This window comes from Petromyzon marinus, chromosome 30, assembly GCF_048934315.1.
Source record: "Petromyzon marinus isolate PM22_M1 ecotype Great Lakes invasive population chromosome 30, UKy_Petmar_22M1.pri1.0, whole genome shotgun sequence".
NCBI classification, from domain to species: domain Eukaryota; kingdom Metazoa; phylum Chordata; class Hyperoartia; order Petromyzontiformes; family Petromyzontidae; genus Petromyzon; species Petromyzon marinus.
The window spans coordinates 8,244,954-8,265,024 of NC_133696.1; the positions used below are offsets into that span (position 1 = coordinate 8,244,954).

Genomic DNA, 20,071 nt, shown 5'->3' on the forward strand with positions numbered 1-20,071 from the left:
AACGTGTGAACTCCAGTGTATCTGTTCCGTCTGTATGGGATAGAGTGTTGTTCGTTGGGGGTTTTTTTTCTGGGTGCTCCGATTACGTCGATTGTGCAGAAAACATCTTAATATATAGGGGATCGCAGAGCTTGGGCATAATTGCCGACAACCCCGGCTCGTCGCGTGCATGCCCTTCCTGCGTGTCGCCCTCTCGCGCCTCTTGAGTCGTTTTCTCTCTCTACGAGATAGAGTGAATAACTTGTACGGCGAGTCACAAGTTAAAATTATTATCGTCGTTATTACAAATAAGTGTCTCCAGTAGTTGAGATCTGGGAACACACTCTCGAGATAATGTGGAGCATGACCAATGCTGTCGTGTTCAAAAGTGAACACATTGCCTCGTGGTGATGCTGCCACTGAGTTGACCGTGGTGCACAAGCACAATAAAAAATTTAAAACTCCACATTCACTGTCAACGACACTGGCGCTAAACGAAAAAAATAGGCTACATTTCGTTTACGTACTATGAAGGACCATTGCCCGAAACGTTGCCTTTTATACTATATTTTTCCTTTTTAGGCCGCAGTGTTATTAACGAATGTGTTGAGTTTATTATGACTAGACTTGCCCGCCTTATTCTCGCTCCTGTGGAGGGATTCTCGCCCCCATCACTTGTCCTCTTTCCTCCCCCACCATGTGTGCAGATACTCCTGACTATAGTAGTCTAGTAGTATCTGCTGACTCTACAGTAGATACTACTGACTCTACAGTAGATACTACTGACTCTATAGTGGTATCTATTGACTCTACAGTAGATACTACTGACTCTATAGTAGTATCTACTGACCCTATAGTATATACTACTGACTCTATAGTAGTATCTACTGACTCTAGTAGACACTACTGACTCTATAGTAGTCTAGTAGTATCTACTGACTCTATAGTAGTATCTACTGATTCTATAGTAGCATCTACTAACTCTACAGTAGATACTACCGACTCTATAGTAGATACTACCGACTCTATAGTAGTATCTACTGACTCTACAGTAGATACTAGCGACTCTATAGTAGTATCTACTTACTCTATAGTAGTATCTACTGACTCTATATTAGAGACTACTGACTATAGTAGTATCTATTGATTCTATAGTAGATGCTACCAACTCTATAGTGGTATAGTAGTATTACTAACTCTATAGGAGTATCTACTGACTTTACCGTATGTAGGGTGTGTAGGCATATATGCCTATAAAATATACTTTTTTGGGGGGGGGGGTCGACAATTTTTGGAAACCTGTTGGATCAACTTTTTACCCCCACATCTGGGGGGCGGGGGGTGGCGTCCACTTTCTCTAACTTTTTTATTCAGGCCTTCTGAAAGGTTCTAATTTGGTTGGCGGACAAACGGATAAACGGAACCCCAGGCTTGTGTAGTAACCCTTTTGAGCCACCAGGCGTCGCCAAAGGATCTGTTAATGCAATGGAATCGTATTTACTGATATATTTGCTATGAGGAAGGGACATTGCCCGAAATGCCACCTATTATTATTATATTTTTCCCCTTTTAAGGCCACACACAACGTTAGTGACGAATGCGTTGCCTTTCTATTCATTATTATACCTACAGTAAACATGTATCTGATTATAACAGCAATGTTACATAGGTATCCCCTGAAAGAGATGGATCAATGAAATAAACTCGTGTGCAGGTGCTATGGGTGTGGATTATTATTACATCGCAAGGTTCGTCAGCGACGGCACATGCGTCGGGGTGCCTTCATTCAGCAGTGCATTGACCATGGCCGATGATGATGCCATTTAGCGAGCTAACCCACGACTCTCTGTCTTTCCGCCGATTTCAACCAATTTACCTCCTTTCAAATACTCAGTTAAACATGGAATGTTGCCCTAACGTTGGGCCAATATTGTCCCAAAGTTGGGCCAACAGTTCCAACCACATGCCACCGTCCCAATGTTGAATGTTTACTGAGTACATATTAAGTCGTTAAATGCTGCACGTGCTTAATGATTGTGAGACACATACCACCTGCTAAATAATGCCTGATTTGTGTTTGTAATAATTAAAATCGTTAGTTTGTGCGCGTTATTATTCAGTGGCTTAATGTTGCTAAATGTATGAATACTTTGATGACAATCTTATAGCCTCAATCTACAAACATAAATGTGTTTGTTCGATTTAAAGCTTTCGTGACTGCAGTGATTCATCTTCTTTGGTTCTTTCGGTAAAGTCACGTAGAATGAGAAGAAAATAATAAAATAAAATAACACAATAAAATTCTCACGACGTTTCGGCCACAACACAAGTGGCCTTCTTCAGATGAAAGGAACAGACCTGTCGGGACGACAGAGAGAATTTTATTGTGTTATTTTTTATTGTATTCTCATTCTACGTGACTTTACCGAAAGAACCAAAGAAGGTGTTTATGTTTGTGAAAAAATTCTTGCTGTGGTTTTCCCACCTGATGATGACTGCTTGTGTTGCAATCGAAACGTCGTGATTTAATTTATTTTATTTTATACCTACGTTACTTTACCGAAAGAACCAAAGAGTATGGATCCCTGCAGTCACGAAAACTTCAAATCTAGATTGAATAAATGTGTGTAGCCATACTTCACCACGCTGGTCAGTGCAGGTTTGGTTACGTTTTGTAGCGGTGGTGGGTCGATAGTTAGCACACTACGCAATGAACCCTTGCAGGCTGAGTTCGATTTTCTGGCCAGGGACAAAATCAGTTGCGAGTGATATCTGAATCGGTCTTTGATATCTGAATAGTTTGTGACTGGTATCTGCGGTGCTTCTATGTGGTGGGCAGTAGAAGAAAGTCCAGCAAAAATATATTACTTTACTGTACTACTACACTTCCAGGTCTATGTCCCCTGCCTTCAAATAAACACTGACCAGTGTATTGGAAGTGTTCTAAAAAAAACAACCCATGACTGAAACGACATGGTGAGGCATTCATCCAAAAATGAACTGACAAAGGACGAAAATATATAATTATATATCTTCCATATATAAATGTATAGCTGTCATCGGCTAGGCTGACAGTGTATAAAATGTAATTGATTTCTTGCAGGCAGAGAATCAAACACTGATGTTGCCTGAACTTGAATTAAATGAACAGTGCCAACAAATCTTTTTTTTTTTTGCCAGGTTTCAATTTTAGTTGGGTCATATTTCTGGCTTGGGCTTATCCGTGAAAAATCCTTGGCTTTGATTAATTGTGCCTGCTGTGTCTGTGCTGCCGCTGGAACACACCGTGGCTTGCTTTTCACAGGAGTCTGAAACAAACCCCCCCAAAAAACGATGCATTTTTTGTTCCATCTTCAAAGTGGAAAAACGCATTGCCACATAAAATAACACTCTTGCGATTCATCAGCAGCAGCCGTGATCTATTCACTGCTGCATGAAGGCCTCCCCAAGCCGTCGCCATCTCCCAAGGTCATGTGATGCATTCTGCTTCTTGCACGAGTTAAATTCTTTCCTCCATCTCCATGTTCTCTCAGGTGTGATCCCTCCTTTAGTTGCCATGCCATCATTTGTCTCAACCTCCGGCCATCATCTCTCCAAGCGACGTGTCCTGAAAAAGCTCAACTTCTATTTTCTTAAATATGTCCTGAACACTCATATTTTCTGTGATGCACGCGTTCCTCTTTTGTGTCTCACATTAACAACAAGCATATGTACGTCTATCCATGCTTCTTTGCAGCCTATTCAATTTTGGCTCAATTTTTTTGTCCTAATTCATATATCTGATCCATATGTCATAGGCACATTGGTACGTTTATTTTCATTGCTAAAATCGTTTTTTTTCTTTCCCGAAACCACTCCAACCTGTTTTCGCCCGCGTAAATAGTTCATTTTAAAAAAAATTCTGGTCTTCCTTAAATAACCGCCCAAGGTATTCCTCCGATGATTTGTTTTTTTACAGTTTCATTTGCCAATGCAGATGCAAATTTCCAAGGCATACAACAGTCAGCGAGGTAAAATTGCTGTAGGTAGGATCATAACTTACACAAATTAGAAAGCAATACGCATTATTTAAGAGGCAATCTAATACCCGTACAATTCAATGTGTTATGAATGTACGAGCCCCGCTCCTGCGTAGGTTTTCACGGTCGTGCTGTATAACTCTCCGATGCGCTTTTGAGTCATACCACAGATTATCCGGCACAGCGTCTGACGTTTCGCTCCCAACATCGTAGGGTGAACAGCAGCATTGAAGGACGTGCGAAAAGCCCATCAGAGAATATTTTTTAAGATCTGCTTTAAGAACATAAAGATTATATTATTTATATTTCTAAATTGAAACCACGTGGGGAGCCTATTGAGACAACCCGTATGTCTTTACAAGATGGACGAGGTGGAAAATTCCACTTTTATACCACGAATTTCCATGAAGCTCTGGGTAATTTAAACGCAAGTTCACGAGAATGCTGTTTTGTGTTATGTTACTGGCTGAAGTAATACTGGAAGTGCCACGTAAATTTCACATCCACAGTGCGGCACCGTAAAGCCAACCGGGGAGCTCACCAATTTTGTTTTGACAATACAATGTGGTGCAATCTGATTTTATATAGCGTGTAGATGCGAACGCATTTCAAGACGCTGTACATATGTAAATGGCGAGCACAGTAACTTAATTGAGAGAAAGTCGGTCATAGGCAGAGGGAAAAGGGAAAGCACATTATGGCAGGGGGTAAAGGAGTTCCAGGCAACGAGAGCAGTTGATGAGAGTTGAATGTAGGCTGTGAATGGAGAGCGTGTGAAGGGGAGTAGAGTGAGATGAGAGGGGAAAAGCAGGCAGGGGGCGAATCCATGGAAGATCGTCGAGACGGCATGATTTTGAAATTGATCTGGGGTTGGATCGTGAGCTAGTGGAGGGACATGAGTATCGGTGTGATGTGGTCAGGTTTTATGGGTTCAGGTGATAAGTCTGGCAGCCGTATTTTGGATCGTCCGGATATTAAAGACGAGATATTTGCGTAGGTAGACCGGAGAAGAGAGTTGCAGTTGAGAATAGGTTTTCCCCTTTTTTCTGGCAACAAAACAAGTGTTAAGTTGTTAAAACACCAAACTGAAACCTTTTACAAGGAATCATGTCTGCATTAACCACAATACTTGTGGTCAGAATGCAAAGAAACTAGGCTCGAAAGAAAACTGTCTCTGATGTGGACCAATCAGTTTCAAAGACAATGCATATATTTTATCAGAGCATGTTTTTTGTTTGCATTCTGACCACAAGCATTGTGGTTAATGCAGACATGATTCCTTGTAAAAGGTTTCAGTTTGGTGTTTTAACAAGTTAACCCCTGTTTTGTTGCCAGAAAAAAGGGGAAAACCCTATTCTCATATTTTGGTACTGGCAAAGGAGAGGTCCCATGATAGAGTTGCAGTTGTCGAGTCTGAATGTGATGAAAGGCATGGATGAGGGTCTCAGCGGTAGCTGGGTAAAGAAAGTGTATGCTGATGACGTTGCCCCGATAGAGACAGGAGACAGCGAGAGCTTGGGATGAGTTGGCAACGCCAAGGTTTCACCCACTGCTTTCCAGCACGTCAGCTCTTTTGGGGGTAGACTCACGAACTGGAGTCTTTAATGAGAGTGGACTAAATTTTGAAGATGAGTGCTTCAGTTTTGGGATCGATGAGGTTACGTTTTCACTAAACCGAGATGAGACTTTAACGGCAAGATGCGAGAGTGGAGTCACCCAGTAAACACGCAACGTAGGGCCAACGTTGGCATGTGGACTCCGATCGTGTTTTTGTATTGTAACTTTCTGACCCGCCCCTACCCGGACATCTGAGAAAAACAGCTTCATAGTTCATCTGATTTCTCCATGATACAGATCCTGATGTGGTTGGAAACCGTTGGCCCAACCTTCCATGTTTACTTCGTAGGTGGGCGTCTCCAGAGTCAATGTTATATGGAGCAGACAGACCCTTTTGCCAATCTACTGCTGGATGAGGGGCTCCCCACGACTGATTTGACCTTGCTGGTCTGTGCGGGTCAGTGAAGGTCGGAAGCAACCAGATGGCTATGCAGTCACACGGTGAACAAGGTCATTCATTTTCAAGTTTCATTCATTAGGCATAGCCCTGTGAGCCATGCGGCTCTTGACTCGGGTGCAAGCGCAACAAACAAAAACATGAACATCTTAAAGTGAGGGGCCGTCCATAAATGACGTCACGCGATTTTCGACGATTTTTTACCCCCCCCCCCCTCGTCACAGGGCGTCACAAAAAATCAGACCCCCCCCCCTCAAACATGACGTCACAAAGCTCTGCCCCCCCCCCCTCCAAACCATATTTCCATGTTGTAAATAAAACATGCTTCAAATCGCTTTAAACTATTGTCATTGTAGTGCGTATTTAATGTGACACTGCACTCTGATGTTGTAGGAGTGTTGTTATAACAATTCTATATTTATTTAAAATTGCGCATTTTGATGTGACGTCACATTTCTCTAACACCCCCCCCCGTCACAAATGTCTGACCCCCCCCCCCCTCCAGGTGTGTGACGTCATTTATGGACGGCCCCTGACGACGCGCAATAGAAACATCCATATCAGCCTTTTAGCGCTGATTTTTTTTGTTTGGGTCCCAAGTTTTAAACAACTCGTTTACATTTGGCCTGTGTTCTATCGGAATTTAACCCCTGTACATTGTAGCAACACAACTGTTATCATATTCTTGGTTCTTTATAAGGGAAACAATAAAATTATCACGTTTCGACTGCAACACAAGCAATCATCATCCTGATGATGATTTTTTGGTTTTATTATTTCCCTTCTACGTGACTTTACCGAAAGAACCAATAATATTAATCCCCGCAGTCACGAAAGCTTTAAATCAAAATACAACTGTTATAATTGAATTGTGATTCATATTTGATAGCGTCTTTTAGGGGTTATCCTCCGTTACAGACGTCGGGACACACGGGAACAGTCTTAACAATTTCAACTTTAGTTGAAAAGCGTTAATAACATGAACACGTGGACGTTTCTGAACAATCTTCCCAGTTTAACACGTAGGCTTTCGCGACCATTATTATGAACAATCTTCCCGCCAAACTTTAAGAAGAAGCATTACAATTAGATAAAAATGCGCCTTTAACATCCTTCCCTTTATATTCTTGTTTTTTTCGGTAAAGTCACGTAGAAGGGAAACAATAAAATAATAAAAATATAAAAAATATATATTTTGTTTTCTTTCGGTAAAGTCACGTAGAAGGGAAACAATAAAATAATAAAAATATAAAAAATATTTTTTTGTTTTATATTTTTATTACGTGACTTTACCGAAAGAACCAAGAATATTTAATCCCTGCAGTCACGAAAGCTTTAAATAAAAAAAATCCTTCCCTTTAATTTGGCCAGCTCATTCTGACCACTTCACCTTCCTCACAAAACCCTTGGTAGTGGGAATCCACTGTTGACCTCATTCCAAATGAACTCCGTGGTGAGTTAATTTATAACGTGAATGTTTACGCCCCGGGTGTTTGGCATTCCACACACAACAAATGCGGACAAATGTCACATTACATTGCCTAACGCACATAAGCGCGGCTCTCCCAATCGACGCCTGCTAATGGTCATCGCGAATAATGGACCGGAGACGAAACTAGCAGCAGCCAATCACTAGCGAGTTCTCTCTCGTCTGGTCCCGCCCATAAGATGGCCTGTATCCAATGGGAGCGTCTTTCGGGAAGGAGCGTCGCCTAAGCGTTGTAGGGTTTTTGTTGTTGTTATAAAACAATATTTATTTATACTGGGGAATCCGATGAGCTGCAAAGCTCTTTTTCACAGATTTGCCGTTGGGGCGGGTCATGAACGTTACAACAACAAACAATACAAAAATACGATAGGAGTGCAAAGTATAGGAGAGGTAAACAAATAACTTTCAAAAATATATCAATAGAAACTGAACTCTTTTTTTTAACCAGGTAAAGCCCACTGAGCTATTAACTTATTTTTCATAAGCGACCTTGGCCAAAAATGATAGCGCAACAAAGTGGTGTATCGTTGCCGAACCCAAGAGAATGTCTCATTCAAACATCTGCCCCTCCACATGAAGAAATAAAATAAAAATTCACATCCCGGCAGCCAACAAGATCTATGTATACTTGCAGCGAGCATTAGTTCTAAACAAGCACAACTTCTGGGCCGGTTTCAACATTCAGTGTCTCATCAGCAGCGGTCAGGCTCGCTTGTATCACTGGCTGGGGAAGCTGACAGACGTCTAAAAACAAGTACAAGTACCCTCTTAGTGGGTCCCCTAGGATATGTGGATATGAGTTAAGACCCACATCTAACATAGCGGGGGCCCTCGCCTGCAACATCTGGTAGTCATATCCTGGAGAGCTGACAGATGTTTTATTCATTGGCAGATGTGTATATGCAAGAATTACTCGTCTAAAATTGAGACGAGTCCTTTGAGGTATGGATTAGAACGCAAATCTAACAGAGCGGGTGCTTACCTAGAAACACCCGCATAGCTTATTACAGACCAATTCAGACCGTATTGAGTCACTTGGTGCCCTTCTAAATCTCAACGTTCATTCTACAAAGTCCCATTACAAGGGAGAAACACAAACAAATGTACACGGGTTTTTTTGTGCTTGTTTTGAAACGGATGTACGCCGTATGGACCTGAAACACTCGATTTCCATGTACAATAATACGGGTAAACCGTTTGGGTTGCCAGCTACGCACCTGGCAGGTCACCAGAATTGATTGAGGCGAACCTGACTGCTACTGATGAGGCACTGAATGTCGAAACCGGTTCAGTTTTTCTCGCCTTTAATCAATTGCTGCACTCACAACAAAGCCGTGTGGCTGATGGGGTATGTAAACATGTTTTTTTTTACGTAGAGAGACAGATATATGAAGGAGATATGGTATGTCTGATTTTATTTTTTACTTATACAGTATTCTCCACAACTACGGAAGTGCCTGGGAGTGATGGTCGTGGTCTATACTGTAGAGTAATACAAAACAGTTGCCTTTAATAAGTAATCTAGATTTGAAGCTTTAATAAGTAAGTCATTATTCATAACTCAAACAAAAATGATCAGAATCTTTTTCCAAATATGTTACTCTCATCAGACGCCATAGTGTAAAGAAGTGCAGCCTCTAACTCGGATTATATGTATCCACCGTGTCTGCGACCCATGTTAAGTGCTATTATGAAGGACTTACCCAAAACGTTGCCGATTATATGTTTACTTTAAAGGTCTAGCAGTGTTACTGACGAACGTGTTGAGTGTATTCGTGTTCGTTGTGCTCATGTGCCACTGTAAACCTAACAGTATCTCCATGTAGAGTTATTCATACGACATGAGACCTCCTTTGCCAGTACCAAAAGATGAGAACAGGTTTTTCCTCTTTTTTTCTGGCAACAAAACAGGTGTTGAGACGTTAAACCAAACTGAAACCTTTTACAAGGAATCGTGTCTGCATTAACCACAATGCTTGTGGTCAGAATGCAAACAAAAAATATACTCTGATAATATATGCATTGTCTTTGAAACTGATTGGTCCACACCAGAGACAGCTTTCTTTTGAGCCTCGTCTCAAACGGTGTTAGACCAGAGGACGCCAAAAGGCGAACAGCAACGGACGAGGTACGTGGGGTAACGGACGCGGGTGGGCGGGGTAACGGTCGAGGTGGGCGGGGTAACGGACGCGGGTGGGCGAGGTAACGGACGAGGTGGGTGGAGTAACGGTCGAGGTGGGCGAGGTAACGGACGAGGTGGGCGGAGTAACGGGTGAGTTGGGCGGGGCAATGATCGAGGTGGGCGGGGAAACTAGCGAGGTGGGCGGAGAAACGAGCGAGGTGGGCGGTGTAACTGACTAGATAGGCGGGGTGAAGGGCGTGGTGGGCGGGGTGAGGGGCGTGGTGGGCGGGGTGAGGGGCGTGGTGGGCGGGGTCAGGGGCGTGGTGGGCGGGGTCAGGGGCGTGGTGGGCGGGGTTAGGGGCGTGGTGGTCGGGGTAACGGACGAGGGAGGGCGGGGTAACTGGCGAGGTGGGCGGGAGTAGCGCTGACTGGAGCCGGCTTCGCGGGAAATGGCGGCTGAATGCGACTGCGGCTCCGTGTTTCGAATGCAGCTGCCGGCTTGAAAACAAAACAATATATAAATAGAACGGAATAAATCAACAAAAATGTGCAAAGGCTCGAGGAAAAAATGCAGCGCGCAACGGCGTTAAAATAGGGTTCCTAAAAAAAATAAAAGGGCACAAAATTTAAAATTTTCCTGATTTAATTTCAACTGCCGGTGAAGGAGACGAAGAACCGGCGGCCGGCATGGAGGCCGCGGACGAGGTGGAGGCACTGCGGGCCGAGGTGACCCGGCTGAGCCGCGAGCTGGCCGAGGCGAGCCGAGAGAAGGTGCAGGCTGCCGAGTACGGGCTCGCCGTGCTGGAGGAGCGGCAGGCGGTGCAGGCGCGGTACGACGAGCTGGAGGCCGAGCACGAAGCCATCAGACACGAGCTGCTGCACCTGCAGGAGGTGCGTATGGGCTGGGGATGGGGTGGACGGCGGTGGGCTGAGGTGATCCGATAGCATCGGCATCATGAGCAGCAGTAGAAGAATCTGCAGGATCAGATGCTGCGTCAGGCAGCTTTACCATCAGCAGAAGCAACCGAATTGGCAGTAGCAGAATCATGAGCAGAAGCAACATATCAGGCATCAGTATTAGAAGCACCGACAGAATTGGCAGACACGGCATAATCAGCAGTAACAGCGGTGCTAGAATCGACGGCAGCAGTCCGTAGCATCGGCAGTATCGGTCACATCTGAGTTATCATCGGGCAGTACCAGCAGCATCAACAGCAGAATCAGCAGTATAAGAAATCAACAGTCTCAGCAGCATTGACGTAACATCAGGAACAGCAGCACCTTAGCCAGGATCATCATCAGTTTAATCAGCAGCACCGTTGCAGTTTAATGGGCACTGCAGTATTATCAGCATCACTATAAGCATTGGCATTAATGACTACCTTCAACAGCAGCAATATCATGAAGGGTCATCATCACAGATGGCCATCGTTATTAGCAGCAGCAGTCTCAACATAAGAAATGACCATTAGTAATCAATAAGTGTAAGCGTGTTTCTGAATGACAATCGTTCATCATCAGCAGCAGAACATTTACCAATGAATTGTCAGCATCATCATAATTGACCGTTATTAGCATATACAGTACGCTAATGACTACAATCAGCACCATAAAAAATACTTCGATCATCATAATCGGCATCAAAATGGATTACCATCGTTATTATCGGCATGAGCAGCAGCATTAATGGACAAATAAATGACTCACCACCACTAATCATGAACAGCAGCAGTACTTTGATCATCACTTTTATCATCAGCATGATAATCATGATAAGTATCAATCAGCAGCAGAATAGCGGTATTAATCAGCTTTTTTATTGCTATTATCAGCACCAGTGGGAACAATAATAATCTTTATCATCAGTAGCCAGGTGGTCATTATTAACAAATCATCATCAGCAGCTTGATCATCATCCATATGATGGGTGATGATAATGATCAGCAGCATTATAACCATCAGCATCTAGATGATCATCGGCACCATCATCAGTTATGTAATAAGCATCACTTTATAAACAAACCTACCAAGTTATCAGGCACCATCATTAATTCAGCAACCCTAATCAGTCCCCATGATTCTCTCCGATTGGTATAATTGCCAATAGCCCAAATGTAAACTTTAGATATTTAAGCAAACGTTGATTATTCTGAACTTCGTTCCAGCTGGAATAGTCACACGTGGCATAACACAGCACTGTATCGTACAATTCTTTTAACCCACTTTTTTGCCTCCAATCGATACGCAATCATTCCAATTTTGCTGATTCTTCCTGTAATCCATGATTCTAATTTGGCCGGAATTGGTTTTCCCGGTAGTGTGAAAGTTCATAAAGTGTTGGCCCTTTATGCGGATAATAATAGTTCGGACCCACGTGCACCAAATTCATACTATTTATTCGCGTTTATCTGTGGATATTCATGTTTGTGGTAGACATCAGCAAGAGGGTCTATAGTTGTCCTTTACATGGGCTAGACAGACACTTACTATTCAGACAATACCAATGCAAATGTTTTTGAGCTGTTGTGTAATCTCATTTAAAATGTACATTTTAATTGTACATGTAATTTACATTTTAAATAGGTTTTCTCTTTTTTTTGTATCCACCAAGGAGACGGAACAATGACAGCAGCTCGTATGGGCTGATGTCATCGTTCAACATCTGCGAACCAACAGTCCCCAGATTGTTGCATCACGGGATATTGAGAGATGGTGGCAGTGGATTGACCATGGCTGATGGTTAAACATTTTTTGGTGATGTTGCTGCGTTGGCACTGGTGCACAAGCACAATGAGTAACAACGAACACACCGCATTCGTCAGCAACACTGTGCGGCCTTAAAAGGAAAAAATACATATAGGCGACATTTTGGCCAATGGGCCCCTCTTAGCACATGAAAAGAACGCCCAGACAAGGGTGGATAGTAAAGAGTTGGAGACTGCACTTTACATCATTGATCCTGATGAGAATTACTTAAAAAAATTAAATGTCAGAATTTTAAAATGGCGAGTGCTTGGATTTGTTGAGGTTGATCCGCTATTTACAGTATGTTTTTTTTATGAGTCTGGTTATGCCTTCAAAAATCTACTTTAAGTCTCAACGTTATCAGACCTGGTTTAATATTTGCTGGAGCGGTGGCACAATGGTTAGTGCAATTGTGCTTCGAACCCCCGATGCCTGAGTGTGATTCCAGCCCAGCTAACATCATTGACGAGTGATATCTGAACCATTTCTAGCCACCTCACCTCTCCAAACTCGCACTGACCAGCGTGGTAAAGTATGGTCAAGTAACCCCCATGGCCGAAAGGCGTCGTGGGAAGACTTTCATCCATTCGTGATCTGTGAAAAATAGCTTCATAGCTCATCGGATTCCTCCTGCATAAAGATCCCGATGAAGAGCTGTAAATTGTAAATCACACGATGATCATCAGCGTTATTCTGTTGATGAATCTGACTTTGGAGGACTGCACAGTCAAAAATTTGCCTCTTATCGCATTAATTACACGTAAAAGTCAAAAAACGGTGGGTGTGTTTAGTGGGGGCAGAGCGCTCTGTCGTGGCGCTACAAGGTGGCCGCCGGACGTTTGTTCTTATTGAACGGTAACGTTAAGACAGTCGCCGAGAGCCCTCGCCGCGGCGGGTGACATCATGCTCGGCCAATGAGCGCGTTGCATCTGCGAACCAAGAGTTCCAAGGAAGGTTACGGCACCTTCCGATTGGCTGTATTTGTGTACCCATTTATACTGCTATAGGCCAGAGTACTTAAGGAATTTGTACCATTGTTTAAATAAAATGCGCACGATCGATAAATCCTGGCCTGGCAGCCAGCTAGCTACTAAATGTGTATAATTAACTTTGAGGAACAAAGGAACTTGCGGAGTTACAAATTCGTTTTAGGATGGTGTTGCATAGAACGTTTGACCTGTAACAATTTTTCCATAAGCGGGAGAACCCCTGGGATATCCGAAGGAACCCTGCACTGCTGGGCGAACAACAACAATAATTTGCTGTTCAGAAATCCATCCAGAAACCTACTCGCTGTGCTGCCTACTCCAGGCATTGCCTTGCTGCTCTTCATTGAAGTGGCTGTTTAGTGTTTATAGTGTCTCAAGTGGGTGTGTGTGCGCGTCTTATCAGCAAAGACAAAGAATGGGGAGGGTGGCGCGGTAGTACTGTGGTTTTGGCTGCACCGCTTCTCATCTACTGGGAATCTGTGAAAAAGAGCTTTATAGCTCATCGGATTCCTCCAGTATGAATAAATATTCTGATTGTGAGTTAGCGCACTGCTACGAACTTGACGAACAAAGTTGGATTCTTGCTCGAGTCAACATCGGTGGCAAATATCTAAACAGGTCCTTGGGGCCCCTAGGTCGACTTTAGTACCTGGTGCAGTGTGTAAATCGTCGGCACTGGGGAGACATGTGGCTAGACGTGGTATTGGCCATTCCGGCCAATAGCACTTATCCAAACAGTCTGTTAAGGCTATTTTGCGTTATCAGCTGTGTGTCAGCAATTACATAGGCGTTGGAATTCACTCATCCCTGGCCAATCATTTCTGCATCCAGCCAAGGTGTGTGGCTCTATACAATCGGCCATTTATATTTCCAGCCCAATGTACGGGAGTTTCTCATTTGGCCAGCCATCTGTGTGCTAACCACAAGTATGGCCATGTCATTTATATGCTAGCCACTAGTAGTAGAGCTAAGCCGTCTTGTCCACATGCATATTAATGTGGCTACCCAACTATACCCTAGCCATTAATATGGATTGCCATCTCTACATCCAGCTGCTTGCATGGTTAGCCATTAATCATAGTACTGGACACTGGCTGCCCATGCACCTCGGCGAGCACTTGCATGGCTGGCCATTGCCTTTCCCTCCAAACAATCTGGCATCAGTGTGACAGGTCATACGCAGCACTCATGACGAACAGTGTTTTGTCCGGCCAGCTGCTCATGTGATGGGACTCACCCCCCCATCACCCTCTCTTCCTACACCCCCATCCTCACCCTCTCTTCCTCCACCCCCATCCTCATCCTCGCCTTTGTGGTGGAGAGGAACCGCCCTTGCGCGCTATCCCATGGGTATCCTCGCCCATGGACGGAAGAGCGGGCGAGTGGACGACCGAGCGAGAGGGTGGGCGGGCGAGCTGGTGTGCTAACGGGATTCGCCCAGGCCCCGTTTGCCGCTTTGTGTGTGCGTCACGGCCAAAAATACAACGGCGCGTTTGTGTCCGTGGATGCGTGGAGAATCAAAGATGGACGAGCAGAGGCTACCCCCTCTGCTATTATCTCGATGGCCTTAGGGTCACGGATACCGAGCGCGGAGTCTGTTGGGACATGGAGGAGCCACAGTTTTGTTATTTTTTCTCATATATATCCTGAGTTCCACATAGTGGCCTTTTGTTAAGTGTTTGAGTTATTTTCTAAAGTTCACTTCCATTGGTTGTCACAACTCATCGTCAGCAAATCTGAGCTTGTTCATAATCTGAGATGATGACGACGATGACGAGGAGGGAGTAACGGAGCTATGAACTGAGTGGCAGTGCCGGTGCAGGGTTTTTGAAGCGCCAGTCCTCACGTCACACCTCCGTGTGGGATTTGGCGTTTCCTAGTCGGTGTTTGTGTGTGACTTGTCAGGTTAGAGTGTATTTGACTGGGGAGGGGTGTTGGTAGATGAGGGATTGAAGGCGCACCGTGACCATTAATGTACGCGGAATCAGCGTCATCGTAACGAGCTCTGCAGTTGTAAGCGCCGGGGTGTGATAGCCAGGGGATGAGATTGTTAACAGAATGGGAGCCGAAGGAGGGCAAGCGTACAAGAATGTGCCCGCCGCGGAGATGGAGCGATGAGATCAGTTCTTTTGCATGAGTGGGATGGGTAATTCTGCCACTCGACCTTTAAGGTTGGGGATGGCGTGAGGAGGCCTTCATCCAACAGTGGATAAACAATGGCTGATGACGATGATGAAGTCTAATTTAATATCTTGAGCATAGGAATCGATATCAACGTATTGAATAGTCGTACCCCTAATGGTGATGCATGCCTAAGGCGAGGTCCACACCTGATTGATAATTCGCGGAACCAAAATCGCTTTTGAAATAGCACAAATCATCTGCTTTGTCCATATCTGAGCAGGTAGTCGTGTAACTAGGAAATAAAACGGTATATTGCATGTGATGAAGCACATCGCTGCACATTGTCTAGTGGATCGCCACCAATCCACTAGACAATGTGGCACCGTGGCCCCGTGCCAAACCGTGAAGACCTTGGCGTTCATCGCTCCTGGAAACCTGAAACGTTTGGGAAAGCACGACCCTTCCCGCAACCTCGCGGCATGTGGCGTCTTGCTCTTTGGGATCAATACCAAATCTGACAATGACCTTCACTTTTTTTGCAAACGTGCATGGGTAATGCGCCCCGCTCTCGTCAATTATGGATGCGCGCTCCGTGCTACCTTTTCCGTGCCCTCTTAAAGTGCTGCACGAATTCCCGCTGAGATAACACCTATCTAAGATACTGCCATCTTGGTGCCATCCGTCATTGCGCAATCATCAAGCATGGTCCGTTAATTGTTGTGGTGTTGAAAGGTCATGCAATGGCTCCGAGTTAGACCATTAACACCATGTTCTCTGGATTATAAGATGCCCCAGAAAGTAGGATGCATGCCCCAAACTTGCGCCCGGTGTCACGAAAGTTATAAAAATCTGGTCTCATACACACACCAGATTGTAAGACACACTCTCAACTTTTGATTTTAAACACGGGGTAAGAAATTAGTCTTATGATCAAGAGAGTACAGTAAGCGTGTTGATGCCAATGTATAAATGTCGTGTAGCGTGGGGGCACGCTTGATTTTCAGGAAGTCTGTGTTGACTTGGCCGATGACGAAATCAGTCAGAGTAGTGATTGATCTTTTCAGGTCTCAGAAGCTATGCGGGTTTGAGCCTGGATAGTGTTTTTACGGGTGACCACCAAGCACAAACAGGTTGTTATTAGCAGCTTTGGGGCTGCGTCGTGGTTGGCAGTCGAGCCATTCTTGTACTATATTTCTATGTTCCACTCTTTATGCTGCCCACCCTCACCAACCCGCACTTATGCTGCCCGCCCTCACCAACCCGCACTTACCGGCAGCGCGGTGATGTCAAATAACTTCCACGACCCACGCAGGGTTTGGGCGTGACCGTGATGTAGCCGTGCATTGTCACAAGGGCCACGCTCCCCTAAACCTGGAATACATTGCGGTCACCCATCCAAGCACTATCCAGGCTTAACCCCGCTTAATTTGCGAGATCTGACGGGGTCACAGACTGAAGGTTGAATCATTGCGCACCGCCCAGTACAGTTTTTGAGTGAATTACACGCGGCGGAGGTTAAGGTTGGCGCTGTGCGATTAGCACGTCACGGCTGCTTTACACACAGCCTCTGCCTTACTCTAACGCCGGGTTTGAATCGCTGCCAGCGTCGAATAGCGTTCCGCGTGCCACTGCCGGCGGGATTGTTGCCGTGTATGTTATGCTGGGATTTTCAATCATATATTAGTTGTTCGGAAATGGGGTGCTGGGCGGGGGAAGGTGAAGTCATTTCGATTATTTACGTGTTTTTTTGCACAAGCAAGACCGAATTCTTGGCACCACTGCCATACATACCTGGGGTCAGTTACGATTACAAAAGCAGTTTTTGCCTTTGGGGCAACAGTGATCTGAGTCACCAGTTTAAAAAATAAATGTGTCGTCTGCAATTACCTTACAATTGCGCTATCGGTGTCATGTCATGAGACCTCAACAATTCCCACTGCGAGCTCTCACTGGGAAACAGTTTTTCTCTGCCTGTTAAACTGCTGTTGGCAGTTTTGCACGAGCACAGATAACAATGGTTCTACACATTCGGGCAACAGCACTGGCCTAAAATAAAATGTATAGTACATTTTTTCGGGCAATGCCCCTTCTTCCAGGCGGAGAGACGAAAATGTGGTTGATCACCTTGTGTGAGAGAACGACCTCGAGAAGTTGAATCGACAGAGCTACTGCCGAGTTCTCCTTCGTGTGGCTCTCGTGCTTTTTTGGGTGGTGCGTCTGACCACGCTAAACAGGTGGTGCACCTAATCCACAAGCTCTGCTATAGAGTCGCTCGTTACATGGCAATCAAACCTAGTCTGCGGCTGCAGTATGCAGAATTAATCGAAAAACTCAATTTCATGATTATTGTTTCATTTTATTTTGTGCAGGCATGCAACCCAAACTATGGACCATACAGTAAAGCACTAGTCTGTGCTCCGTCAACGGAGAAGAAATAGCAAGACTACACAAACTCTTTCCTGAAGTCCTCTCGTCGTGGCTAACAGACCTCGAGATTGACATGTAGCTCCTGAACATAGTAATGCTATCATGTACAAAAATAGACAAGATCTTGTGAACCCATTCTAATCGCAGGTGGCTGACACACCGATTTGAACCCCAGGAATGGTGTTGGTGCCGTCTCAGTCCCCTGACTCGGCCCATCTCTGTACTCGCTTGTTTAAATTCCAGCGATCTCCATCTTACTCCCAGACGACCTCAAACACTGTGCCAAACTTGCTGTGCCACCAGGAGCCATTTGTCTCAACTCCGGGCAATTTTACTTAAGCATATTAATCACGCGCATGCAATGATGTCATATTTTCAGCACAAAATATTTTTTTTTGCATAAATATTTCTAATCTTAGCTCTTGATCGAATCTCACTGGTGCGATATGCTAGTGCGATGCAGATTACTTGAAATCGTTTGTGGGTGATAACAAGCCCTTGCTATTTCATTATATACGATGGCTCTAAACTTCCTGTCATATTGACGCTTTGAAAGTATTCACCCGCCCACGACAAACGCGGGCGGATTTTGCTCGGCCCGGCGGTTTGAGCGCCGGCCAGAGATACTGTACCAATGGAGACTATTTCCAGCAGCGCACAAGTGCATAGTGCAGACAAACCCAAAAAATAAATGGTTATATCATATTTATTTAAAGATGCAGCGTAATGCGATTCGCATGCTGCCCGGTCAACGACAGCGGTGCAATTAGGACATAACTCACTGTGCGGCGCTTCTGCTGCTGGTGTTGTATAGCACTTAAGGGAACCTCGGGGGAGGGCCCTGCATTACGGGTTTGGCGTTGGGAGCATCGCGATTGACAAAATGTCGAGGATGGGATTTGCAGCCCTGCATCATGTTCACATCATCGCTATGGCCGTCTGGGGTGGTAGTGGCCAGTGGGGTGATGGTGCAGTTCGATTACTGTACAACACAATGTGGATTTCGGTAGTGTCTAAATGCCACCGCATTCCTAGACGCTGTGCTGAAACATTGAGCCTGTTTATATTGTATGTACAGAGACACGGTCATAGGTCTCTGTGTCTATTAGAGTCTGTGTGAGTCTTTATCGGTCTTTGCAAGTCCGTCGGATTCTGTGGGAGCCTATGGATCTATCTCTGTGCGACTCAGTACAATACAACACAATGTGGATATATATAGCGTCTGAATGCAACCACATCTTAAAATGCTGTGCAGAAAGAGCGGCCATATTTCATAGAGAGAGAAGCAGTCCGGCATAACGGGAGGAGAAGAGAAAGGTATTGAGACTGGATTTGAACAATTGCCGGGTGTCGACAGCATAGATGGCTGAGGGGTGGGAGTTACAGACTACGAGGGCACCAGAGGAGAAATAATATTTCAATTTGATCTCAGATAGCCTTACATTGGATGTTTGTCCAATTCCTCATTAGGTAGATAATCTTGACTTAAAGCTTTCGTGACTGCAGGAATTCATATTCTTTGGGTCTTTCGGTAAAGCTACGTACATAGAAAAAATAGTAAAAAATATCACGATGTATCGATCGCAACACAAGTAATCGTCATTCGGTGAAAACAAAATTCGTGAGAGAGCTGCTGAGGCAGGATGTTATAAAGGTTTGAGATGGGTCTAGCCCAAGGGTCACAAGCAAAGTGGGCGGGGCTAGTGAAGAAATTGCATTTAAATGTAAGATCGGAGAGCTGAGCTACTTCCACGACGACGGAGCTGCGGAGGTGGCCATTGTATTGTGTATAAGCGAAGTGGGCGAGGCTAGTGATGAAATTTGCATGTAAATGTAAGATCGGAGTGCTGAGCTACCTCCAATGTTCTTTATGATGTGGTAGGGACACCAGAGTACCCACAGAGAATCCAACAGGCATACAGTCAAGAGATTGCCAAAGATCTTGCTTGCCACGTCATAGCAAACTGACAGCTCAGCATAATCCAGAGGTGGCCCGGTGGCTCTAAGGTTACAGACATTGAGCCGCTACCACTGAGATCTCATGGTTTTAATCTGGGGTTCAGTCACCACCCCGTGATGAAACCCTAATTCTCCAGTGCAGCGAGTCGATGGCCTCAGCCCATTTCACCAATGACCGCACGTAAAAAAACCCATGTGAAATTA

At 44.8% G+C, this 20,071-nt stretch overlaps 1 protein-coding gene and 1 long non-coding RNA gene across 11 annotated transcripts in view; both read left to right on the forward strand.

The window, feature by feature from the left end:
• The window catches only part of LOC142929378 (uncharacterized), a 205,530-nt gene that overhangs the window by 133,465 nt on the left and 51,994 nt on the right, over window positions 1-20,071 (forward strand). The gene's annotated exons all lie outside the window — the stretch shown is intronic.
• Window positions 10,016-20,071, forward strand: part of LOC116947403 (protein bicaudal D homolog 2) — a 55,826-nt gene continuing 45,770 nt past the window's right edge. For 8 of the 10 annotated variants that reach the window (XM_076070673.1, XM_076070672.1, XM_076070675.1 and 5 more), the window contains exon 1: window positions 10,017-10,514. In XM_076070673.1, the coding sequence (XP_075926788.1) occupies window positions 10,311-10,514 (204 nt within the window). In that variant the 5' untranslated portion in view covers window positions 10,017-10,310. Of the gene's footprint in view, window positions 10,515-20,071 lie in introns of all 10 variants that reach the window. The other 2 variants (XM_076070669.1, XM_076070670.1) reach the window with 1 other exon arrangement.